The following is a 24,029-nucleotide window of genomic DNA, read 5'->3' as shown; positions in this document are numbered from 1 at the left end:
CGTGACAGCGCATTTCTGCTAATAGGCCACAGAGTGAGAGAGGGCAGAGACCCACCAGCGCACGCTTCGCTGGGAGTGGCGCAGGGGGAGCAAAAGTGCTCGACCGGTTGGCGCGGACTCCGGCGGCGGCGACGGCGAACAGAGGCAAGGAGAGAAATGACACATCTAGCCGATCAGACCAATCAGAGGCGACGAATTCTCGCTGAATAAAGCCGTGAGAAGGCCGGAAACGCGGGGCTGCGGCCTGCCCGCCCTGAGGCCGCTGGAGGTCGGCTCTCTCTTCCTTCCTTCTCTCAACTCACCAGACATTCGGTGAGCACCTGCACCACACATTCAGAGCGCGCCTGCGCCCTGCGGGTGCACTTCGCGCCCGTCCTGCAAGCTGCGCCGTGAGCCGCGCGGCGCCACTCTCCGAGTGCCTCGATATCGTCGTGATGGCGGCGGCGGACGTGCCGGCGCTGGTCGAATAGGGCCAGCAGCATCTGATTGAGTGCACGAGCTCGGCCACGGCCGCCACATCAACCAGACACTCGCTTTGCCACAGCCGCTGACTCCCGCCCTTCCGCTCCGCAGCAATCATGCCTTCCTCAGAGGTCTTCAACCAGCGCGACGGCGCTGTACACACCGACTCGCAGGGCCACCCGGTCGGCAAGCCCTACGCCGCCCAGCGCGCCGGCCAGAACGGCCCTCTCCTCCTTCAGGACTTTGCCCTCATCGACGCCCTCTCGCACTTCAACCGCGAGCGCATCCCGGAGCGCGTCGTGCACGCCAAGGGTGGTGGAGCGCACGGCACTTTCGAGGTGACGGACCCGCTCGACGATCTCACGTGCGCCGAGCTCCTCAGCAAGCGCGGCAACAAGTGCTCGGCCACGGTGCGCTTCTCGACGGTCGGTGGCGAGAGCGGATCGGCGGACACGGCGCGCGACCCGCGTGGGTTCTCGGTCAAGCTGCGCACGGAGGAGGGCATCTGGGACCACGTATACAACAACACGCCTGTCTTCTTCCTGCGTGACCCCGCCAAGTTCCCGAGGTTCGTCCCGGTTCTCCCCCTTCCCAGGCCTGCGCCGACGAGCTCACACTGTGCTTTCCGAACAGGTTCATCCACACGCAGAAGCGCGACCCGCAGACGCACCTTAAGGACGCCGACCACTTCGTACGTCTGCGCTCTTTCCTCCGTGGAATCTCGCCGCCGGTCGATGCTTGTTCCTGACTTTCGATGTGTGCAGTGGGACTATCTCTCTCAGGAACCCGAGTCCTTCCACCAGGTCATGATCCTGTTCGGCGACCGCGGCGTGCCTAACGGTTACCGCTTCATGCACGGCTACTCAGGCCACACGCACAAGCTCGTCAAGAAGGACGGCAGCTTCGTCTACGCGCAGTTCCACTACGTTTCGAAGCAGGGCACCAAGTTCTTCACGCAAGCCGAGGCGGACAAGCTTGCGGGCGAGAACGCCGACTACGCCAACCAGGATCTTTTCGAGGCAATCGAGCGCGGCGAGCACCCTTCGTGGGACTTCTGCGTGCAGACCATGACGCCCGAGCAGGCTGAGAAGTTCCGCTACAACATCTGCGACCTGACCAAGATCTGGCCGCACGACGAGTTCCCGCTTCGCAAGGTCGGCACCCTCACCCTGCACGAGAGTGCGTCATCCCCCTCCTTCAACCACCACGAATCGGTATTGACGCATACTGCACCGTGACAGACGTCAAGAACTACTTTGCCGAGATCGAGCAGGTCGCCTTCGCTCCCTCGCACCTCATCCCCGGCATCGAGCCCTCTGCCGACCCCGTCCTCCAGTCCCGCCTCTTCGCCTACCCCGACGCACACCGCTACCGTCTCTGTGCGTGTCTCGCTTCTGCGCCGGCGCGGAGCCCAGTCTGACCTGTTCTTCCCCGTAGCCGTCAACTATGCCCAGCTTCCCGTCAACGCCCCGATCCATATGCCCGCCAACTTCCAGCGGGACGGCTTCATGGCGTTCCACAACCAAGGCAACCGCCCGAACTACCAGTCGACGATCCAGAAGCTCACCTACCCGGAGGCGCCGTACGACTTCTCGGCGCACGAGCAGTTCGTCGGCTCGTTGATCACCGAGTTGAGCTCCGTCACCGAGCTCGACTTTGAGCAGCCGCGCAAGCTCTGGGAGAAGGTCTTCGACGACGGCGCCAAGCAGCGCTTTGTCGACAACGTTGCGGGCCACCTCGGCGGCGCGAAGAGCGACGAGATCAAGCGTCGCACCGTCTCGATCTTGTACGCCTCCACGTGCCTTCCTTGCCTGTCCATGACGCTGACTCTCCGTCTCTGCAGCTACGCCATTCACCCCGACATCGGCAACGGCCTTGCTCAGCGCCTCAACCTCGGCAAGGTTGAGCCGTTCAAGCCTCTGCCGGCGTCGGAGGCGATCAAGTTCCGCGCCAACCTTGCCAACCGCTCCTAAGGCAGACGTCTCGCGTGGCTGAACCGGTTGATCTGTTCGTAGTACTTGCTCTTCGCTATGTCGTAACCCGTTTCGTCATTCTTCTCTCTTCTCGCTCGGAGTCGCCAAATAAATTCCGCTGAGAATCGCTTGCGAGGCTTTTTTTGTTCATTGCCGTGTGCACAGGCGCACGATCAGACGTTTGAGAAGATTGGAGCGTTGGAGTAAAGCAGAACGATAGGTGAAAAGCGCAAGGGAGGAAGAGCGCGATCAGACTTCGCTCAGAGGATGTTCTCGCACTCGAAGCTCGCAGCCGCGTTAGGGTCGCCGCCCTTGTACACAGCCTGCTTCGGGTAGCTGCGATCAGAGAACGCGTGAGTGGCGGATTGCTTTTGCGGAATGGGAGCAGGTGGTCCTTACACGCAGTGGGGGCGCTCGAGCAGCGTGCCGTTACGCTTGTCGTCGCCGACGTACTTGGCGCCAATGAGCATGTCCGGAGCGGAGCCCTTCTCGACCCAGTCGATCATGGCAAGGATCATGTCGTGCTCCTTGTCAAAGGACGTGCCGGTCGAGGTACCGCCTTGACGCAGCGCCCGCTGACCGGGCCCACCAAAATTGAAGGCACCGGGTCCCGAGCGGCAGTGTCCCATGCCCGGCACTGCACCGGAAAAGCCGTTAGGTCGAGTGAGCAGCCTCGAGGGAGAAGAAGGCGTACTGGTGAACATGCGGAACGAGTCGTGCAAATCCTCGGGGTAGTCGAGCGCCTTGCGCACTTGCTCGTAGTACCAGATCGTCAGGCCAGACGGGATAAGCGTGTCGGCGAGTCCTGGGGTACGAGCAGAATGAGCGCGCGCCCGTGTATTTGCGCGAGCGAAAGCAAGACTCACCGACATAGGTCAGCAGCTTGCCGCGGCTGAGGAAGTCCTGAATGTTCGGGTCGGCAGCGTTGGTCTGGCCCGGGTCCGTCTCGTCGGCAATGTCGATGAGGCGGTCCATCTCGGTCGCATTCGCCGAGAAGGCCGTGACCTCGGTGTTGTTGAGGACTTGGTACGCGAAGTAGTCCGGGCCGGGGCCGTACGGCGAGCCGTTGACCGAGAAGGCAGCCAGGCCTTCAGCACCGTGCTCGAAGCCGCTCAAAACGAACGAGCCGTTCTGCTGATGGTAGTCCGCCCAGATGCGGTACATCGTCTTGATTTGCGCGTCCGACAAGCAGGCGGTGGCATTTGCGCCAGGCGCGTCACAGGAGAGCTGCTCCAGATCGGGCTGGCAGGCGCGAGGGTTCTCGATGATGCCGTCTTCAAGCGAGTCGGTCCCCTGCCCGTCGCACTGCTGCAGGACGAGTTTGCCGATCACGTCGTAGTCGGAACGGTTGAGATAGCCAGGCGAGTCGACAGAGTTGACGATCGCGTTGATGCGGTAAGTTTGGGCGTTGAGCTGCAGTCACCGATAGAACACTCGTCAGCCAGACTCCCTCGTTCAGCAATGAGTATCGTGCGTACGTGCGACCACCAGAGACTGTGTGTCCATATGTGTCAGCTACGTAATTGGGCAAAAAAGCGTCGCGACAGAAACTCACGCAGAAGCTCCAGCAATGACGCCGTCAAAGTCCTCAGGGTACATCTGGACCTCCTTCAAGCCCTGCTTGCCGCCCGACGAGCAGCCAATCCAGTAGGCGTGTTTCGCAGCCTGCTTGTAGTACTCCTGTGGGGTGCTGGAGGGTCAGAGATGAAACCGAAGGGCAAGGCGTCGAAGGCCGGCAGAATGAGCCAGAGCCGCAGTGATCTAGTCGGCACAGCGCGCGGTGCAGCCCTGGCTCGCTTCTCGAGTATGAGCACGTCGCAACGTACCTTGACAATCTTCTTGGAGTACACGGTCGTGAGGTGCACAGCGCGGTAACCGAAGTCGACTTGCGTCTCCGGGCCGTTGAGCAGGAACGTTCCATCACCGGAAGTGCCGTTGTGTCCCGTGTCGGTACTGCAGACCGCCATCTTGTCTGTGTAGCGGCTGATCAGCGGCTGGGCACGAAGGGACTGCCCGCGGAAGCTCCTCACAATTCGCAATGGGCCCCCACATGTCAGGGAAGTTGACGCCGCCAGCCATGCCCTGCAGACGGACGAAGGGTTCAGAAAATTCAGCGGGATGAGCGATCACATGAGACGCTGAGAACGCACGCCGTTGCCAACCATGGCGAAGCGGCCGGACCAGTCGTGCGGCATCCAGACCTCGAACTGGACCTGCAGGTGTGCGGTCTCGTCGTCAGCTCTGAATATGCCTCGCGCAATTGCGCAGCGTCGAACGGACCTTCGAGGAATTGCTCGTGTGGATGTAGGCACCCAAGCGGCAGAAGGGCGGCAAGTCGAGCACGGGGGCAGGGTAGGCAGGCGTCGACCAGTTTGTCGTGAAGTTGGCAACGCCGTCAACGTAGTCCTGCACTTCGTAGACCTCGAGCGCCTCGAGCATGGCGGGAGCAGTCTTCCACAGGTCGTAGCACGGGCTCGAGGAAGCGGGTACAGCTGCAGCGTACACCGAAGCTGCAGCTGCCAGCGGCAGCAAGGTAGCCGTTGCGCGCATTGCGGCGGTTTGGGGACGATCAGGCGGGGCGGAGATGGGTGCGCGGCAGAAGCGAGGAAGAGAGGGAGGAGCAAGCCTGAAGAACCCCGCAGACGATAGTCTGAAGCTGTTTCAGCCCCGCAGCGGACTCCATCTCGCTGTCCACGCCGTCGTCCACGTCCGGAACGACGGAGAAGAACCGCCAAACCGAAGAGGCCGGTACCCCTTCGAATAGCCGGGTTGCTGCGAGTCTGCGCAAATCCAGGGCCACACATCGTTCTGAGCCCCCCACTCCTAAACCCACCGCAAGCGGCCCGAGCAAAGCCAAAATGGGCCGAGAACGGAAGCAGGGCGAGACACTGATCGTCTTGGTCACGAGGGCCGCGATTGCGCGTGCCACCAGTCTCGCGCTTCCAGCAGACATGCAGAAGAGGAGTTGTGCAGTGCAAAGGTGGGTACTGTAGATACGACAACAGAGACAGGTGACAGAAAAAAGGTAGCGTCCAACACGCCGCAGGCAATGCGCTCTACTGCATGGACAGAGCCGCGGCTCGCAGCTTGGCCTTTTGCGGGATACTCCGGAAGATGTCGCAGACATCGCTCTTGTGGCACACGAGGCGTCCGTCGGACGAGCAGCGCGTTTTGTTTCGCAGCTCCTGGCACAGGTCGTCCTGTCGGAGCGAGAGCAAGTCAACCATCTGTCCTCGATTCATGCGGCGAGAGATGGACGACGCACCGAATCGCACTCGGTGAAGAGCGGATGGCTGAGGAGCTTGGCCCAGCACTTTTGTGCGACCCAGAGATTCTTGTCGTCGCCGGCGATGGTCGGTGGTCGCCACGGCAAGGGTAACGCGCAGGAGACGGCTCCGAAGTCACACTCGGGCTTCTCGCACGGGATGCGACCGTTCGGCAAGGGCGGCGGCTCGTCGTCGTCGCCTGGACAGGCATCCTCCGCTTCGTACGACGGTGAAGACTGGCCGGACGAGACCGAGTTGGACAAGGGTGGCAGTGCGAGATCGTCGAGCAGGCTGGAGAAGATGGGCGGGAGGGAAATGGATTCGGAAAAGTCGAAGGGTGCGTCGAAATCGAACGAGAGCTCGTCGAGAGCCGCCATGTCTACCTCGGCCAGGCTGACCGGGGGCGCCGGAGCTGACTCTCTTGGTGGCACATCCTTTGAGTCCTCATACGGCGGGGTGATGACGGGCTTAGAGTCCACGTCGGCAGCGAACGCAAGGGAAAGGGCGGAAGAGAAAGAGGCGGCTGCGTCGCCCGATTTCGCCATAGAGGCAGCCGTTTTGGCGGGCAAAGACGGCAGTGGGCTGGCCACGGTCGAGCTGGCAGATCCCTTCGTCGGTGGAGGCACGCTGGCGGGAGGACTGTTGGCAGACGCGGGAAGCGGGTCGATGGCGTCGCCAAGGCATTCTGGCGGAATGGCAGTTCGTGCCGGCTGCTCTCCTCGCCGCAATGCCTCCGTCTCAGCAACGAGGCTGGCGGAATGAAGCGTGAGCGCGCGAAAGAGACGGAAAGCCGGTCAGAAAGCCGCACCGGTGAATCGTGCCGCGACAACTCGCGAGGATGGCGTCCTGCGCTTCGACTCGCGCCTCTAGCTCCGCCAGGTGTTTCTCCTTGCGCTCTCGAAAAGCGCGTTGCGCCGCGCGGTTCTGCAACTTGCGCTTCTCGTCCGCATCGAGCGAGGGGTTGCCTGAAGGCATGGTGGGTCAGCTGAGCTCGATCACAACCAGTGCAGAGCGCCATGTGTCAGCGCACCGTTGATGTTGTCGAGCGGCTCATTGATGCGTTTCCTGCCTCGCTTCTTGGGCTGCGAAGTGGAGGCGGACGAAGCCGACGCCGAGGCGGCCATTGGCGGCGACTGCGAGCCCGAGGCTACGGGCTGCAAAGGCAGCAGGTTTGTCGGGTCGCGCGCTGCGACCTCGGCTGCGCGGACAAGTGCAGCGCCTGGACTGCCGAGGGCCGGAGCTGATGAAGTCGACGAGGGGGAGTGGGACTGCGGCAGCATGGCAGGCGCCAGGGGAGGCAGAGTGTGCGAGGAGCTGAACATTCCTCAGTCCTTGGGCAGCTTGCAGCCCGTACACGGCGGTCAGAGCTCTGTGAGGAGAAGTCGACGCTTGCTGACAATTCCGAGGCCGCACGGCGCAGCAGGATCCGCCTTTGACTTTCTCGCGCGAGCACTGTGCACGACCTGATACTGCAGCAGACAGTGCAAGGAACGCTGGACGGGTCCTTAGCTTGCGCTCGCGGACTGTCTACCGGAGTCACCTCCTCGGACACTCGTCCTGTCTTGGTCCTGGCGGGTTCTCGGCCCTCTCAGATTCACCCGTTGAACTTCATTGCGTGCAGACAGGCTCGGCAAGCTCAGGTTGCCGCGCTATTGACATGCAGACGCACATGCGTGAATCCCGCAGTCGCAGCTTCGTCAATGCCCGCTTGCTTGCCCCTTCTTCATCTATCTAGCGCGGGGCGGTTTTAGAAGCGCTCGCAGGCCTGCGAGACGGAGTCCACCCGGCGCACCGGTCCTGACGACAGGCCGACCGCTTCCGGAGCTCTGCAAGACAGCCGCCGACGTCGAGGCCCACCGTTGATAGCCTGTTCGGGAAGGGTTTCCTCGCCGCGGCCATGGCTTCTTTCCGGTATCGTCTGCTGTGCGAACTCTCCGAACGCGTCGTATGCCTGGCCGCAGTGCAAGGATGTTCCCGACTGGTGCTCTCGCCTGACGACCGACATTGAGGGCCGACTCGAGCTTCCGACGCGGCCGCACTGCTTTCGTCCTCACCTCTGCTCGCTGCGGCAATCCACTGCTCACATATGCACGCGGCTTTGGCACTGAGCCTGCTACTCGGCGCCGGCCATGCGCTGGCGCACATGACGATTTGGACGAAGTCGATGTGCGTTGATCGTTAATCACCTCTGTTCTCACGCTTCCTGTGGATCTTCACGCAATTTGGCTCACTTCTGCTTCTCTTCGTGTAGGTACGGCGTGGGTAACGGCTTCTCGGTACGCGCACATGCCTTGCACTGCTGCGAGGCGCTTCGCTGACTTGCACGCATGCGCGCAGAACGATGCTGGACTCGTCGGCGTTCCGATCGGCCCCGGGCTGGCTACGCAGGACGAATGGTGGTTTCGCGGGCCCGGATATCGTGCTTTGAGCCCCATGAAGCGGACGGACGGGACAGTCGAGGTGCTTCCCGCTGGCGGGTCTGTCACGTTCGAAATCGCTTGTGCGTCAATTTTGCTTCCCGTCCTCGTTCTGAGCACTGCGTTGACACTTTAATGATCAGGTCACGTGGCCTGGACCTCTTTCGGCGTCTCTCCGACCGTCCCAGGCTCCGTTCTGGACGCGTAGGCGCCTAACTCCTCTCAGTCGTTTGACCTGCGCTGACAACTGTTACCGCTGTCGCTGTCAGGTGTCCTGGAAACACTGGCGCCTACCATGTGTGTCGCTTCCTCCAAGCATTTGACGAACGTGTCTGAGCTGACAATGTCATACTTGCAGTCCGGCGACCCTGCCGCTTCGACAATCGACCTCAATCTGCTTTCCGGCTGTGCCCTCGGTATCGCCGATGTAGACGACATCGCCAAAGTCACCATGGACAACCTGGCCATCTTCAGCGTCAACCACCAGTGTGCGGAGCAGCCTTGTCGAGCTTTTGATCTGCGAATCACGCTCACATTGTCCGTTCCTGGCTGCGCTACAGGCGTCAAGCAGAAGATGACGACATTCCAGATCCCCGCCAAGATGCCGCCCTGCACAGGCTCGAAGTGCATCTGCGGCTGGTTCTGGCTGGCCAACAATGCGCGTTCCGGCGAGTTGCTGGCTCGTTACTTGACTGACACGATGCGAGCAGGGCACGGGCAACTACTACATGACCGGCTTCGACTGCAAGGTGACGAACTCGCCTGCTGACGCGGTGCCCATTGCGAAGCCGCAAGACCCGGTCTTCTGCCCGAATGGCGGCTGCACTGCAGGCGCCAAGCGCCCGCTGTACGCTTACAACACGCCCTCGAATGTGCCTTGGATCGACAACTACAACCGGGCCGGCTACCATGCATCGTGGAGTTTCGGAACCGATGGCGCGCAGAACGATATCTGTTCGTCTCGTTTCCGAAGCGCCTCACAGATCTGCTCCGACTAACGTGCAATTTCTGCAGTCGTCAAGGCTAATACTACAAGCAGCACCAGCAAGTCTGCGTCCGCCTCGTCGACCTCGAAGGCCGCTGCCTCAGCTGCATCGTCAACTTCGGCTACCGTGCCGGCGTCAGCGTCGAAAGCGTCTAGCAGTGCCACATCCGCTTCGGGTTCTGCCTTCGTCAGCCCGTCGGCAGGTGGAGCACCTCTTGCTGCGGTGCCCGCAGGACTCGTCAACTACGCTCTCGGCGCGCAGATGAGCGCTTCGTCGTGGATTGCTGGTTCGGATCCGACCAAGGCTGTTGACGGCGTGATTGGCGGTGCGCCGACGAATGCGTCTGCCGAGGTTCGCTTTCGAGCAGTTTCTCGCAGGCGTTGAACCTCGCATGCTGACGCGACCATATTCACAGTGGACAACGAACCGCGAGACGGTCAACGCCTGGCTTGCGCTCAATTTCGGTGACAACTGGATTGCGTTCAACCAGATCGTACTATACGACCGTCCGTCGCCAACCGACAACATCCGGAACTGCGCCATCATGCTATCAAGCCAAGAGATCATCTGGCTCGGGCCACTCAACAACGACGGCAGCGCGACCGTATTCAACTTGACGACCCGCTACACCGACTCCCTTCTCTTTGGCGTCTTCGAGGTCTCGCCGTCAACAACGGCTGTCGGTCTAGCCGAGATCCAGCTGTTCAACAACGCGAGCGCAATCACAAGCGCTTCGCCAACGTCAGCCGTGCCTGCCGCGACCTCGTCTGCTGCTGCCGCCGTTCTGTCTACAGCAAGCACCTCGGCTGCAGCCAGTGCAACGTCGGTCAAGCCGTCGGCTACTCCGAGCGGCGTTGCGGCGCCCATCAGCACCCTCACTAACTATGCGGTCGGCACTCTCACCGGCGCTTCTTCGTGGATTGACGGCTCCGACCCATACAAGGTCTTCGATGGCTCCCTCAGCACTGAGGTACGCTGAATGGCTCGCTAACTCGAGGCAAACACCTGACGCCGCTCTTTGTCGATTGCAGTGGATCTCGAACGGCGAAAAGGCCAACGCATGGCTCGCTTTCAACTTTACCAAGACCGTCACCATCAACCAGCTGGTCTTGTACGATCGCCTTTCGCCGACGGAGAACATCCGCAATTGCGCCGTCATGTTCTCCAACTCCGAGATTCTGCCACTCGGCCCGCTCAACAACGACGGATCTCCGACTTTCTTCAACTTCACCGCTCGCCAGACTGCGGGACTGCTCTTTGGCGTCTACGAGGTCTCGTCCACTACGACGGCGGCCGGTCTCGCCGAGTTCCAGATCTACAACAACCCGAACGCAGTCATCAGTAGCGGCGCTGCGGCTTCCGCTTCGGCTAATGTTCCGCCTGCCAGCGTGACGTCTATCGCGTCGGCTCTCTCGTCGGCCGCAATCTCGGGCGGTGTCGTCTCGTCGACTATGGCTGCGAGCTCGACGCGCTCGTCTGCTTCGGCCAGCTCCACCTCGGTCAAGCCCTCGCCGACCTCAAGTGCCATCGCTGCGCCTAGCAGCACGCTCACAAATTACGCTGCGGGCACCCTCACCGGCGCCTCGTCTTGGATCGACGGGTCTGACCCGTACAAGGTCTTCGATGGCCTCCTTAGTACGGAGGTGCGTTGCTTGCTGCCTCCTGAGAACGCAAATACTGACTGGCCATGGTCTGCAGTGGGTCACGAACGGCGAGACCGTCAACGCGTGGCTTGGGTTCAACTTCAGCCGAACGATCAGCATCAACCAGCTCGTTCTCTACGACCGCCCCTCGCCAACTCAGAATATTCGCAATTGCGCCGTCATGTTCTCGTCACAGGAGATCATGTGGCTCGGTCCGCTTAATAACGACGGTTCCGCGACCTTCTTCAATTTCACGGCCCGCCAGACCGATGGCCTTCTCTTCGGTATCTTCGAGGTCTCGTCGACGACTACTTCAGTCGGTCTTGCCGAGTTCCAAATCTACAACAATCCCGCGGCTGTCATCAGTGGCGGCGCCGCATCATCCAAGGTTCCCGCCGCGAGCGCAACTTCGGTCGCTTCGGCGCTTTCGTCAGCGGCCGTGTCGGCGGGTGTCGCTTCCTCCGCAGCGGCATCGAGCGCAGCTTCAAGCACCGCCTCGAGCGTTCTCAGCTCGGCATCCAGCTCGATGGCGGTATCAGCTTCTTCGTCTGCAGCCTCGGCGTTGGCTTCGGCGGCGGCCTCGTCAACGAGCAGCGCAGCGTCAGCGCCGTCGGCTACCCTCGTCAATTACGCTCAGAAAGCGGAAGTTGCCGGGTCTTCCTTTGTCACCGGCTCTGAGCCGGCGAAAGCGGTTGACGGCCTGACGACGACCGAGGTGCGCTCTTCTGGCTCGTCGCAACGCTGAGTCTAGATTTGACACACCGTTCTGCGACTTGCAGTGGGTGACGAACGGCGAGGGCGTCAACGCCTGGTTCGCGTTCAACTTTGGCACTTCGCCAATCACGGTCAACCAGTTCGTGCTGTATGACCGCGCGTCGGCCTCCGACAACATCCGCAACTGCGCCGTCATGTTCTCGTCGCAGGAGATCATGTGGCTCGGCCCGCTCAACAACGACGGGTCACCAACCTACTTCAACTTCACCGCTCGCCAGACCGACTCACTCCTGTTCGGCGTCTTTGAGGTGTCGTCGACTACAACGGCCGTCGGTCTCGCCGACTTCCAGATTTACAACAACCCGGCCGCGGTCATAGCTAGCCCAGCTGCTGCAGTGGGCGCTGCCGCACAGTCGTCGATGGCGACAATTGCCTCGGCCGCCGATGCCGAGGTGCCTGTTACGAGCGCGGCCTCATCGAGCGACCCAGCTGCTGCGTGCGTTCTTTCTCCCGCGATCGCCGAATCGTCTCGACTGACAAGTCCTGTATCTACAGCGCGACGACTAGCGCTACTACGACCAGCAGGACACGCGCGAGAAACACCGCTACGCGCAAGACGACCACTTCTCGCCGCCGTTGGGGCCGTCGCACGGAGGACGCTGCTCCTCCCGCCGCGGAGACTTCGCGCCATGCGCGTGACTTCACGCGCCGTCAGGAGGCTGAGGCCGAGCCGAGCGAGATCGGCGGCAGAGCGGAGGAGGACCGCATTGCCGAGTTCGCGGCCGGTTTCGACCTCACGGCACAAGGCCTCTTTGCGGGCGTTCGGCCCGAGTGGATTTAATAGATCTCTCTATGCTTCAGCTCTCTCCTGATCTTTGTGCCAGATCCGCACCACTGTATCTTCGCACAACAGCCTGCAGCATGTCTCTTTGTAGCCCTTCGCTTCTGCCTGTAGCCCTAAAATCGCACTCTTTTGCTCCCCGCACGCACGCAAAGCCAAGGAGAGATCGCAGCGCCCGCGCAACAGAACAGTATTACAGCCTGCACACGGCACGACAACGGAACACGGCAAAACGACGGCGACGGCGTCTATGCGAAGGGCAACGCCTTGAAAATGTTGAAGCCGTCCGACGCGGTCGAGATGACGGTGCCGGGCACCTGCGGGTGCCAGTGGACCTCCTTGATGTCCTGCTGGCCCTGGTGGCAGAAGAGGAGCTGCGCAGGCACGTCCTTGAGGCGGTCGGCGTCGTCGCCCGTCGGGCGCTCGTCCTCGTCCTCCTCAACCGAGAGATCCCACAGCGTGACCTGGTCGTCGGCGCCCGAAGCAGCAAAGCACGAGTCCTCCGTGGGGTGCCACTCAATCGAGGTAATGGGCGCCGTGTGCCAGGAGAAAGAGGCGACAGGCGTGGGTGCGGGCGCCTTGGTGCTGCGGGAGACAAACGCGGTGAGAAAGGTCTCGACACGCAATTGTGGACGCGAACGATGCAAGAGGGAAGAAGACTCACCCCTTGAAGTTGCGTAAGTCCCACACCTTGATCCCGCCCTCGTCGCCACCAGAGGCGAGAAGGTAGTTGGTTGATAAGTTCCAGCTGATGACGTTGACGTCACTCTCGTGCGCGCCCGCTACGCCGATGACGCTCTTGCGGTCCTTGACACGGATGTCCCAGACGCGGATGCTGCGGTCGGCCGAGCACGACGCGAAGACGGTCGCCTCGCTCGGAGACCACTGAATGTCCTCGACCGAGTCGGTGTGCGAGACGAAAGGTTTGGGCGAAGGAGTGCAGGAGGAGGGGGTGAGGGTCGTCAGGTGGATCTTGGAGTGGATGTCGCCGGAGAGAAGGCGGGCGGAGGACGAGCCACCGATAGGCTTCGCCCAGTCGAGCGCGAAGCCCTCGGCACGGCCGTGGCTGTCGATGGTGTATAGCGGGGTCTTGGAGAGGGTAGAGGAGGCAGTGGCGGGGGAGAGGAGCGAGTGAAGGTGCGGAGCGACGTCGAAGACGTGGACCTTGCCCGTCTCCGCGAAGGTCGCGACGTGATAGGGGTCTGGGGGGACAGGCGGGCCGCCAGAGAGCGGGTTGCCGAGCGGTCGTGCGCGAATGCGGTTGACGCCGCCCTTGTGCGGGATCGAGCGGAACGTCAAGACGGGGTCGTCCTCCGTGTCCTCATCGTCCGAATCGTCGTCGTCTTCTTCTGCGAATGCGGCAATGTCAGCGGTGTAATCAATGACAGTGCACAAGCCTGCGCACCGTAGTCCTTGCGCGTCTTGCCCATCCCCTCCCACCGCATGATGGTAACCTCGTTCGCGGTCGGGTCCTGCGCCTGCGTTCCCGCCACGAGCGCGCACGAGACCGGGTAGCCCCTGCGCTCCTCGCCGTCGTTGTCGCGCAGGACGTCGAAGGAGAGGGAAGGCCAAGTCGGGACGAAAGAGTGGAGCAGCGGGTAGGTCGAGAGGTCGGGCGCGAGGAACTCGCCCTCCTCGAGCTTGCCGCCAGGCAGGTACGCCTTGGGCGAGGGTGGCCGCTCCTCCTCCTGCTGGTCAACGTCCATCCCGCCGTCCTCGCCGCCGTCCTCGGCGTCGTCGTCATCGGCCGCATCGTGAACCTCGCCGAGTTCCGCGTCGTCCTCGAGCTCATCCTCCCACTGGTCCTCGAACTCGCCCATGCCTTCCGCGCCCACTGCCGCCCGCTCTGCTGCTGAGGGCGCGGTGTTCGACTTGGCGGCGGGGCGGTCGCCGACGGGGGAAGATGCGCGCTTGCCCATGGTGATGAGAGCGGAAGCTGTCGAGGCGTCGAGCGGGTCAGCCGGCTGTACAGGTAGCTTCAGAGTGGCTGTAACGGTCTCCTGCTCACGTGCTAGTCTGGCTCGAGCAGAGAGCCGCGGGTGACGGAGTGTCAACGAGGCGATGCTCGTCTCGCTCGCGCCTCAGCTCGGACTGCTTATGTCCGCTCATTTCCGGCTCGCTCCACAGACGGGCTGAGAACGATCCGGCAATGCACGATATGCAGGAAGTAGGCACTACAACAGCGAGAGACAGCTGCGGGGAAAACATCGTCCACCTCGACCTCCTGCACCGCCTCGTTCCGATAGACACGCGCTTCGCTCACTTGCCCGCCGGCTTGAGCTTGATGCCCAGCTTGTTGGCGAGCGCGTTGTTGTCCTTCTTCTTCTTGGGCGGCGCCATCGTCCCGAAGCTCTGCCCAACGATGGCCTTTTGCGCCTCCGAGAGGAGCGATGCCGCCGTCGGCTCGACCGCATCGAGCTTGCGCTTGACCGCAGCGGCCGCAGGCTTGGGTCGCGCCGCCGAGGTCGACGCGCCTGACCCGCTCGCGACGGGCAGGTCCTCGCCATCGCGGGGCGTCGTCGGCTCGGACCCGGACGATTCGGAGGGCCCACCGTCGTCGAGCTCGATGTCGGGCACGCCATCGAGGTACGCGCGGCCGAACACGCGGCGCACCTCCTCCTCGTCCTCCTCCTGCTCGCGGCGCTGCTGCTCCTCGAACTCGGACAGCTTGCGCACGACGTCCGAGTCGCCAACCTCGGTGCGGCTCGAGATGTGGTCGAGGATGCGGTCCGTGTCCTCCTTGCCAGCGCGCTCGAGGCGCGAGTTGCGCGACTTGATCGACTGGAGCGCGTCGAGGATGTCCATCTCGCGCTTCGAGTCGATCGCCTTGTTCTCGAGCGCCGCCATCGGGTTGTTTTCCTCCTCTTCGAGCCGCGCGAGCTTGTCCTCCTCCTGCTTCTCGTCATTCGCACGCCACGGCTCGAAGTTGCGCTGAGCACCGTGCTCGCAGTTGTAGTCGGAGTTTCTGCGGATCGCAGCGGTTAGTCGGGGCTCTTCTCGTCAGGTCAGGTCTCGCAAAACGCACTTGGGGTCCGTCTTGAAAGTGATCTCAGCCGAGCACTGCGTGCACTTGATGTAAAAGCGGAAGATCTGCAGGAAGGGACACGTCAATTAGCCTGGTTCTGTAGCAAAGCAGGCAAGGGCACGCACCTTGATGCCGTAGTAGTCCTCGCCCTGCACCGTCTCTTTCCGCGCATTGAACTTCTTGCCCTTGTAGATGTACTCGCCGCAAGTGCTGCACACAGAAACTGGTCAATGGAAGCGCTCCTTGAGCTAAACGAGCGGTTCAATACTCACTTGCACCGCATGCTGAACGGCGCCATCAGACGGACGATCTGCTGCTTGTCCTTCGGCATCTTCCGCCGTGGGATCTTGCTGTGAAGTCCAGAGGTGTTAGAGCGTGTCACGTAGTGTAGCTCAGGTCATGAGCAGGATCAACGCACCTCGGATCGAAATCCGGCGGGAAGTACTGCGCAAAAGCAGGGTGGTCAGCGGATCGGCCTACCTCATGGAGCCTCCGCTGGGAAGAGAGCACGCTACACACCTTGTTGAGCACCTTGCGTTCAGACATCTTGACTGGTGATTACGGAACACAGGCGAAGCGAGGGAAAGAAGAGGAGTGGCAGGCGAGGCGTAGGCGGTCCTAGTCGGAGCTTATAAGCCGTAGCCTTATGGACTCTGCTCATCACAATCTGGTCAGCTCCGCTCACGCACGGAGAATCGCGGGCTGAGCGAAGTCAGCGGGGCGAGGCGACGATGAACGCACTGAATTTCGCGTGAGAGCGCTAGCACTGGGCACAGAGCGGTCGATCGATCACACAGGCTCTGCAAGCCGGTCCCCGAAGCTCTGCTGGCTGTCGACAGGCGGAGAGGCGGATGGGAGCCGGAGAAGGCGATGAGAGGAACGAGGGAGGTGGCGGCGACAAGGGAGCTGGCAAGAGCTCTTGCAGCAGTGCTTAGAGCTTGCAGCTGCAGTGCCCGACTACTCGTACGCGCAGAGTGGGGCAAGCGAGAGCCAGGTCCTCTCCGCCTCGCCCCCGCGGCCTGCGCCTCTTCGACCAGAACCCCATCGGTGTCCGCGCTTGGAGCAGTCTCGAATGCTTTCGTGGCACGTACTGCATCTACTACAGCAGTACTGCGCGCATGCCCCGCCTCGCACGCCGCTTCCTCTCGCTTCCTCGTTCTCATCAGCTCTCGCTCCTCCCTCGAACAATACACCGCGAAACCGCTGATCAAGGGTGTACATACTGCTTCTACTGCGCCTTGCCCTCTTTCTCCCGTCTTCGCTCCGCTGCCTTCTGCCGCTCCTGCTGTTTACGCTGGAAGATGACCACGCCAACGAGCGCAACCGAGCCCACGATGACCCAAGCGACCTCGACGCCGAAGTACTGCGCGAAGCGGTTCTTGGTGCCGAACGCAATCGTCTTGCCGTTCTGCATGTCGCAAGGCCGGTTGGTCGGCGGGGTCAGAGGAGTGAATGTGACTCGTTTCAGAAGCGAAGGAATGAGACGCACCTGGACGGCCTGGTAGATGGGCAGGATGAAGCCGTACGAGTAGAAGTGCGACTGGTCGGCAATGTCTGCGCGTCAAAAGTCAGATATCAGCCTCTTCAAGATGTCTGAGATGACGGTGGCGACGAACCGATGAAGGAGACTGCGCGCTCGAGTATCGTCAGCGCGGCGGCTTCGTACGTCAGATGGCCCGATTCACACACCTGATACGTTGAGGATGATCCAGAACACGAGGAAGAAGGCCGTGTAGCGCGGTCCGAGGAATGCAAGGCTGCGAATACGAGATGTGTTCAGTGCGCTAAATGTTGGCGACGGGCGCGGGAACGGCTTACGCGATCTCCATGGGCATGCCTGATCCCCATTGCGCCAGAAAGTTGCTGAGCCAGAAGAGCGGGAACCCGCCGTGGCCGTAGTACCGCTCGAAAGTGACGCCGAAGGCCATGGTGACGAGCGAGATCCACAGCGAGATGAAGAGGTACTGGACGACCGGGACGAGTAGGCGCAGGGCCACAAGGTCCGGGAGACGGAGCTTGCGCTCAATGGGCTGGCGCGCGATGAACCAGAAGAGGGAGATGCTGCGCGGTGCGAAAGGGGAATCAGTGCGCGACTTGTTGAAAGATTGCAAGGTGTAGCGCCGTATGCGTACAAGTAGGTGAAGACCTGTGTAGCAAACGGAGCCGTGTCAGCGCATTGGGACGGTGTCTGAGCGAGTATCGACTGACCAGGAGGTAGAGCATGCCAACCGAGGTTGCCGGAATGCCAGCAAACTCGCTGATCGGACGAATGTTCCACGTTGCCGGGCTGAATGGCTTTGACATGACGCTCGCCAACGCCGTCCGGTTGATGGCGCCGTACTGATCCGCCGTCAGTGCCGACAGACGGGGCGCAACTTGCGCAACGAGGGCGGAGCCGGCGTCAGGCATCACATACGTGTTGATGCTGCAGTAACTAATGTAAGCCGCAAGGTTGGATAGGAAGAGGAGGCGGACGCACAGGCGGGTCATGCCTGGTGCGACCCATTGATCCACTGCACACGGACAAGGGTCAGCTGTGCAGAGAGCACGAGAGACACGATGAACGCACTCGTCTCGAAGTTCCGCCCTTCCGAGTAATACATGGACAGCGCGCCCTGACTCTGATACTGGACTTGTTGAGTTCCACTGATGAGCTGTTCGAAAGCCGACACAGCGGACGTTGTCGCATTTGCGTTGGCTACGGGGAGTAGTTCTCAGTCAACGTGTACACATGCGCAATCAAGGACACGTACCGATGATCACGCCGAAGTAGTCCTCGTCCTGAATTGCGTGAGCAGCCCATTCGTGCACGTCGAGACCTCGAGGCGACGAGCCCGTCGCGGCGGAGATGTCGAAGGGAGTGTTGTCGATGACATTGAAGCCGAGATGATACTCTTGTGCACTGTCGATGGCGGCAGGGCTTGCTGTGAGAGCTGGACCGAGAGCTGGTGTTCGTCCAGCGGCTGCGGCGCCCGGTGAATCCAGGTCGACAAGGGCGACGGTCAGGCCTGCCACACCCAGATTAAGGTCAGTCCTGCTTTGCTCGAAGCAGGTCTGACTGGAACGTACGGTACAGGTTCTCTTCCTGGCGGAAGTAGGCGCCCCCTGATAGACGGGTAGACTGAGGTCAATGTCGAGTCTGCAATGACTGCGCCCACTCGAACGCACAGTAGATCGGTAGCACGGCAAACATGCACAATGTGGTGAGCACTAGCCCCTGCGCGTTGAGAAAGGTCAGCACAGCGTAGACGCCTGGATCAGCGTAAAAGAGGGTGCGAGCAGGCGGCGCACCAGCAGGGCCGACTTCAAGAAGGCTTTCCGCCCTTCTGCCAGTGCCGAGTCCCACAGAGAGACCTGTCGGGGCCCGTGTCTGCAGGTAGCGCGCCGGTAGCAAGATGATCAGCACCATCTCGATCGCTGTTGGTCGCGCTGGTCCCGATGAGAAGGTCCGCACACGTCCTCTGCATCCTCTCGCAGCGTTGCCTGGTCCGAGTGCGCTCGTTCAGCTTCTGTCGACATGGCTGGCGAGAGCTTGAGCCTGTCTGCATCGCACAGCGAGGCTTTGGTCCTTGCCTCGGTCTCCCCTCCCGAATCGTCATCCCGCCCGGAGATCGCTTGACCGCTAAATCGGGCCGCACGCTCGCCTCCTCGCTCTTTGCTCTCCTGCCACGCGTTTGAACTGCTGCTTGCTGCACACAATGGAGGAAGAGCGCGATGTCGACTTCTCCCTCTCGGTGCGAGATCCGCACATCCGCCAGGCGCGCAACAAGACTGTCAAAGTGCGCTGTCTGCTGCCGCTTCTTCCGCCGAATACTGATCCACCCAGCGCTACAGACACTCCTCATGTACTTCGCCCTGATGACGGTCGCAGTGTGGGCGCTGTTGAGCGTTTTCTGGGGGTCAACCTACAAGCTCGAGTACTACTTTCCCAACGTCAAGGTGTACGTCTACGACTACGACTCTGCGGCAAACGCAAACGCCATCCTCGGTCCAAGTGTAGTCCAGTACCTCGTCGGCACCACTTCAACGCGGCCGCACATGGGCGTGATCGTGCGCGACCCGTCCGGCAAGACCTTTGACGACGTCGCATCCGAGATTGTCGGCGAGAAGGCCTGGGCGGCGGTTGTGATTAATGCCAATGCGACGAGCAACTTCGAGCAGGCGATGGCCGGCACGGGTGGACTTCTCGAAGGAGAATGGGCGCCTGAAGGCGCGATCAGCCTGGTCGTTGCCGGATCGCGGTGGTTTCAGGTTATCCTGGAATACCTGCTGCCCTTTCTTGGTCGCTACATGGAGACGCCGACTCTCGAGGCATCGCATCAAGCCGTGGCTTCCTTCCTTTCGTCGGCAAGGCCCGACACGCTGAGCACGCTCACTGCAACACAACAAGCTGCTCTCGCCACGCCGTTTGCGTACCAGAACATCGACTTGCGACCAATCCTACCGAAGCAGTGGGCAGGCGCTGCACCGTGCGTTGACAATGCAGCCTTTCTTTGTGGACCGGCTGACTTGCCCTCGTTTCGCAGACTTGAAGCCGGCCTGATCTACTACATCATCTTCGCCTTCCACATCGCGATCATCCTTCTCTTCAGCCGCATGCCTCTGCAGCAGTCCATGCAGAAGCAAGGCGTGCGCATCTCGTGGCTGCACACCTGTCTGCTTCGACTCGGGCCCGTAGTCGTCGGCTACTTCTTCCTTTCGCTTGCGTGCGTGTCTTTTCAGGCTGATTGATGCACACGGCTGATCAACATTGCGCTTGCAGCTACTCGCTCATCAACATCGCCTTCCTTCTGCCCATGGACGGCAACGGCTACGCCGGCTTTGGGCCTCAGGGCGGCTTCATGGTCTTTTGGATGCTCAATCTCCTCACGATCTTTGCGCTCGGTCTGGCCATGGAGTCCATGTGCGAGGCGCTCTCTGGAATGGCCATGCGTACACTACTGACGCCTGCTCCTCCTCAGGCTCACCCTTCTCACCCTGCGCTTCTTCCCCTTCTTCCTGATTTCGTGGATCATCCTCAATATCACGTCGTCCTTCTTCCCAGCGACACTTGCCGAGCACTTCTACAAGTACGGGTATGCGATGGTGCGTGTTTCCCCTGCGTGGGACCGCCCCGCTCTCGCAAGTCACTGACGTCGCATGCGGCTGGCAGCCCTTTTGGCACACCACAACGGCGACAAAGCACATCATGTGGGGCGCGCGCAACCGCCTCGGACTCAACTTTGGCGTCCTCGTCGCGTGCGTTGCCTCGTCTTCCGCACCCCGAGACATCCGGAGCAGGGGTGCTGACAGACCTTGCAACTGGCTTGCAGGTGGTCTGCCCTATCCTTCTGTACTCTGTGCCTGTTCGAGCTCATGTGGCGACGGATCGAACAGCGAAAGGAGCGGAAGCAGCGGGCGAAGGATGTCGAGGGGCAGGCGAAGTAGACCTAGCTCCTTGTTGTATTCCGCATACTGGACCGAACATCTAAGAAGGGTGCGTGGACTGCGCAAAGAGAGAACGGCACAATGCGGGAGTGCGATCGCAACAGCTTCTCATCCGCTACCACCAGGCCGTCCACCACCTCCTCCCTCTCTCCCTTCCTGTGCCACTCTCACCCTCGACAACCGCCCTCCCACTCATCTCAACCCCGTCCATCCCCTCGCCCGCCTCGTCTCCCTCTGCCGCGCCGCCGCCGCGCAGCGCGACGACCTTCGCAAACATGCCTTCGAGCCCCGTCGGCTGCCGCAGGTCGGGCGGGATGAGGCGCTGACGAGCGAACGTGATGTGGTTCGTCGCTGCTGAAGCAGGTGCGAACGGGGAGGGAGGGAAAGGCGAGCCGCTCGGGCTCGAGGTCGACGCGAGAGGGAGCGGCGTCCAGTCCATGCTGTTGTCGCCCGTGTCGACGGCCTCCTCCTCCTGCAAACCTCGTCCGTCGCGCGGACCTGCTTGACGCCCTGATGGTGTAGTCTCGCGGTTCCTCCATCCCGCAAGTCCGAAAGACGGGACCCGCGCTCTCGGCCCGACACTCGGCGTCGCGTTCCGTGCGCTGCCACGCCCCCAGCTGCCTGGGCTCTCGCTTCGCTGCGGGGTTCCGCAGCCGTCGCCACCGGTACTAGTCGGCGTGTCGGGTGGGGTGCAGGCGAGGAAGCTGCCGGGGCGGGAGAGGGAAAGGTGCGCGAGCGGTTCGAGCGGATCGAGGGCGGGGTGCGCGAGACCCGAGTTGAAGTGTGAAGCGCCTGCGGATTGAGCGGAGAGAGAGGTGGAGGATGAGCGGGAGGAGAGGCGGATGGGCGAGGGGGGTGTGAGGCGCGGGAGGAACAAGGCGGAGAGAAGAGACTGTTTTGGCAGAGGTCACGAGTCAGTATTAGGTCTTATCAGACATCTCTTGAACGACACGGACAACGCAGGAGAAGATGAATGTCAGGCCGATAAGCCAACGGGTCGTCGCGCTCGACGCAATGACGCCGGAACGAAGGAGGACCAGCGTGATCAGTCGAGCGCAGTAGGCGAGCATTTGGAAGACCTGCATAACAGCTCACTCAGCATGCAGACATTCGTATAGACGCCACTGACGAACAAGGTAGGCAGGTCGGTGAGACACGGTGTAGTTCCGCCCTCGAGCTCGCTCTGCCCGCAAGCGGGCCCAGGTTGGATCCCAGAACGACCAGAAGAGGGAAAGTACCGCGAGCGGGATGACCCCATGTCGCAGCATGCTCGACGAGCTCCCGGTAGCGGAGCCGTGCAGGTCCGAGGGATCCAGCAGCCCTGTGCACGCGAATACATTCGAGTCTGCGGGAGTGGACCGAGTGGTCGGAAGCCCAAACGCACCGACAAGGCATGCCGTAGCCGTCCCTCCTCCTGTCAAGAACCACGCCGCAGCTCTCGCTCTCCACACGCACCCCTCGACGAGCCATTTGACGCCGTCCCTCCTCCGTGTCTCCTCGCCCCGGCGCTCCTCTCTCTCCCTCCTGCGCTGAGTCTCCCTCAGCCGCCACCCCAGCGCCTGTGCCTTCACGCGGTAGTCGCGCTCGCGAATCGTCCCCTCGACAGCGGGCGCGCAGGCGGCGCACACGAGCGGGTAGCGCTGGTCGAGTGACTGGCGGTACGTTTCGAGCGGCGGGTACGACTCGTCGGCTTCGTCGTCGGACGACGACGGGTGAGAAGCGAGGAGGTGCAGCTGCAAGGATTGGTTGGCGAGGCATTGCCGGCAGAAGGGCGTCGTCGAGGGCGAGGGGAACGACGGAGGGAGGCGGTGTCGGCTTGTCGAAGCTGTTTCGTCATCCCGTTAGCAGAGGTGTGACGGTCTACCGTGGTTCTGCGGGGCAAACTGACCGCGCTTGTCGAACGAGTCGCGGTTCAGCGCTGGATCCCAATGCGCTGCATCGTCCGAGAGGATGTCGCCGTTCTGCGAACAGCTCCAGTCAGCCTTTTTCGCGCTCGAAGCGGTTCGCAAGCGGGCGCACCTGGGCCCTTCTGTTGATCTGCCCGCACTGCCCGCACCAGAAGTCGTCCCTCGAGCCAACGGCGACGGGTTCATCGTGCTCGTCGAGGGCGCGGTGCTTGCCCTTCGCGAGGACGCCGCGCGAGGGAGCGGGCGGAACGAGGAGGCAGCGCGAGGTGCAGAAGAAGCACTCGACGCGGGATCGGCTGTTCGGCGCGAAGCACGCCCGCATCGCTGCGCTGTAACGACTCCGAGGTTCGATCAACGCGGAAGCTTCTGTTACCGCCCCTTTGCATGCTCGGCTCTGTTCGCTTGCGGCGAGGGTGCACAGCAGCTTGCACTACTCTACGAGCCATGCGCACGCCGCCCAGCAGCGCCTCGCAGCCCGCCTCGCTCGCCGACGCCCTCGCCCGCATCGCACACCTGGAACAGCAACTCGCACGCGCCGAGCACGTCGTGCGGGCCCGCACAGGACTCGAGCTCGGGCAGCTACTGCGTGAGGCGGACCAGGAGGGCGCGCTCGATCCGGCACCGGCACCGGAGGAGCCCTCGAATGCCGCGGCTCGTCCTGCACCCTCTCTCTCCGGCGCCAGGCCCGCCCCCGAAGCTCCCGCTGCTGCTCCTACCGACGACGACGCACCCTCGGAACCCGCGCCCGAGCCGCTCGACATCGGGCCTTTCGTCCTTCGCGCGCTCGCGCTGCGTAAGAGCGTGCACGCGGGCGCCCTGAGCGACGCAGACGCCGCGCGCGAGCTCGAGGCGATGTGGGGCGCGCCTGGATCGGAGGGCGCAGGGCTGAGTGAGGAGCAGAGGGGGATGGTGAGGCACTGGGCGGGTATGTGAGGGCGCGCGAGTGAGGGAAAAGCGCGAGAGAAGGTCCAGAGGGTGCGTTTTCTCTGTATCGCGCTTGCTCTGACGGGTTGGGCTGATGTCGACGGTGCTTTGCAGTATCACGAGGACAACTCGCTCCGGACGAACAAGCACGGCGGATTGCGCCAGACTGTCGACCCGCTCTCGCCGACTCTCCCCGCCTCGTGCTACACCCGCCGGGTACGCGGCTAGCTACTTCCACTCGCGCTCACCAGCATACGCGGACGTCATTGGCACCAAATGCTCGACCTCTCGACCCGGGCGACGCGTCGAGCGAGGCGCGCGGAAGGCAGCGACGGAGGACCAACGCTTCCGAGGTTGCTGCGCCCGCTCACAGCGACTGCTCGCCTACCTGGCGGCCTCCCTCGAATCTAGTGATCACTGTGGCACTACTCCCTCGTTACAGCT

The 24,029-nt window shown here is 62.1% G+C and overlaps 10 protein-coding genes across 10 annotated transcripts; 4 read left to right on the top strand and 6 right to left on the bottom strand.

Moving 5' to 3' along the window:
• Positions 1–578: 578 nt before the first annotated feature.
• On the top strand, positions 579–2,435 carry JCM10292_001946 (catalase; the record flags this gene model as incomplete). The annotated part of the gene is made up of 6 exons (XM_076645367.1): positions 579–1,030; positions 1,096–1,153; positions 1,227–1,641; positions 1,704–1,841; positions 1,900–2,248; positions 2,306–2,435. 6 exons carry the CDS (start codon positions 579–581, stop codon positions 2,433–2,435), a joined length of 1,542 nt encoding a protein of 513 aa, XP_076508894.1.
• A 260-nt stretch (positions 2,436–2,695) lies between these two features.
• Positions 2,696–4,985, bottom strand: JCM10292_001945 (uncharacterized protein; the record flags this gene model as incomplete). Its single annotated transcript, XM_076645366.1, has 10 exons — positions 2,696–2,771; positions 2,835–3,072; positions 3,130–3,240; positions 3,302–3,848; positions 3,914–3,929; positions 3,991–4,115; positions 4,262–4,407; positions 4,466–4,517; positions 4,586–4,648; positions 4,716–4,985. 10 exons carry the CDS (start codon positions 4,983–4,985, stop codon positions 2,696–2,698), a joined length of 1,644 nt encoding a protein of 547 aa, XP_076508893.1.
• A 506-nt stretch (positions 4,986–5,491) lies between these two features.
• Positions 5,492–6,981, bottom strand: JCM10292_001944 (uncharacterized protein; the record flags this gene model as incomplete). Its single annotated transcript, XM_076645365.1, has 4 exons — positions 5,492–5,635; positions 5,701–6,451; positions 6,510–6,666; positions 6,732–6,981. 4 exons carry the CDS (start codon positions 6,979–6,981, stop codon positions 5,492–5,494), a joined length of 1,302 nt encoding a protein of 433 aa, XP_076508892.1.
• Positions 6,982–7,787: 806 nt separating this feature from the next.
• JCM10292_001943 (discoidin domain-containing protein) lies at positions 7,788–12,302 on the top strand (the record flags this gene model as incomplete). The annotated part of the gene is made up of 14 exons (XM_076645364.1): positions 7,788–7,867; positions 7,953–7,977; positions 8,039–8,201; positions 8,262–8,322; positions 8,388–8,415; positions 8,477–8,606; positions 8,679–8,776; positions 8,829–9,072; positions 9,133–9,455; positions 9,520–10,074; positions 10,136–10,747; positions 10,803–11,462; positions 11,527–11,957; positions 12,017–12,302. The coding sequence occupies 14 exons, from the start codon at positions 7,788–7,790 to the stop codon at positions 12,300–12,302; spliced, it is 3,696 nt and encodes a 1,231-aa protein (XP_076508891.1).
• Positions 12,303–12,550: 248 nt separating this feature from the next.
• Positions 12,551–14,221, bottom strand: JCM10292_001942 (uncharacterized protein; the record flags this gene model as incomplete). The annotated part of the gene is made up of 3 exons (XM_076645363.1): positions 12,551–12,887; positions 12,967–13,651; positions 13,708–14,221. 3 exons carry the CDS (start codon positions 14,219–14,221, stop codon positions 12,551–12,553), a joined length of 1,536 nt encoding a protein of 511 aa, XP_076508890.1.
• A 340-nt stretch (positions 14,222–14,561) lies between these two features.
• JCM10292_001941 (Saf4/Yju2 family protein) lies at positions 14,562–15,873 on the bottom strand (the record flags this gene model as incomplete). Its single annotated transcript, XM_076645362.1, has 6 exons — positions 14,562–15,267; positions 15,328–15,392; positions 15,453–15,537; positions 15,600–15,677; positions 15,746–15,771; positions 15,847–15,873. 6 exons carry the CDS (start codon positions 15,871–15,873, stop codon positions 14,562–14,564), a joined length of 987 nt encoding a protein of 328 aa, XP_076508889.1.
• Positions 15,874–16,555: 682 nt separating this feature from the next.
• JCM10292_001940 (SNG1 family protein) lies at positions 16,556–18,846 on the bottom strand (the record flags this gene model as incomplete). Its single annotated transcript, XM_076645361.1, has 14 exons — positions 16,556–16,735; positions 16,817–16,881; positions 16,944–16,955; positions 17,017–17,084; positions 17,146–17,388; positions 17,460–17,473; positions 17,536–17,752; positions 17,807–17,840; positions 17,897–18,025; positions 18,081–18,335; positions 18,397–18,432; positions 18,496–18,544; positions 18,619–18,697; positions 18,782–18,846. The coding sequence occupies 14 exons, from the start codon at positions 18,844–18,846 to the stop codon at positions 16,556–16,558; spliced, it is 1,446 nt and encodes a 481-aa protein (XP_076508888.1).
• A 179-nt stretch (positions 18,847–19,025) lies between these two features.
• On the top strand, positions 19,026–20,754 carry JCM10292_001939 (SNG1 family protein; the record flags this gene model as incomplete). Its single annotated transcript, XM_076645360.1, has 7 exons — positions 19,026–19,106; positions 19,162–19,796; positions 19,854–20,033; positions 20,090–20,230; positions 20,289–20,412; positions 20,480–20,565; positions 20,640–20,754. The coding sequence occupies 7 exons, from the start codon at positions 19,026–19,028 to the stop codon at positions 20,752–20,754; spliced, it is 1,362 nt and encodes a 453-aa protein (XP_076508887.1).
• Positions 20,755–20,869: 115 nt separating this feature from the next.
• On the bottom strand, positions 20,870–22,983 carry JCM10292_001938 (uncharacterized protein; the record flags this gene model as incomplete). Its single annotated transcript, XM_076645359.1, has 6 exons — positions 20,870–21,646; positions 21,711–21,833; positions 21,888–22,075; positions 22,139–22,579; positions 22,643–22,715; positions 22,774–22,983. 6 exons carry the CDS (start codon positions 22,981–22,983, stop codon positions 20,870–20,872), a joined length of 1,812 nt encoding a protein of 603 aa, XP_076508886.1.
• Positions 22,984–23,105: 122 nt separating this feature from the next.
• Positions 23,106–23,594, top strand: JCM10292_001937 (uncharacterized protein; the record flags this gene model as incomplete). Its single annotated transcript, XM_076645358.1, has 1 exon — positions 23,106–23,594. The coding sequence occupies one exon, from the start codon at positions 23,106–23,108 to the stop codon at positions 23,592–23,594; it is 489 nt and encodes a 162-aa protein (XP_076508885.1).
• Between the last annotated feature and the right edge of the window lie 435 nt (positions 23,595–24,029).

This window comes from Rhodotorula paludigena (genome assembly GCF_050403205.1).
Source record: "Rhodotorula paludigena JCM10292 DNA, Rt_paludigena_JCM10292v1_ctg1, whole genome shotgun sequence".
Taxonomy (NCBI): domain Eukaryota; kingdom Fungi; phylum Basidiomycota; class Microbotryomycetes; order Sporidiobolales; family Sporidiobolaceae; genus Rhodotorula; species Rhodotorula paludigena.
The sequence above is the reverse complement of the archived record's forward strand: the minus strand, read 5'-3'. Positions and strand labels throughout refer to the sequence as shown.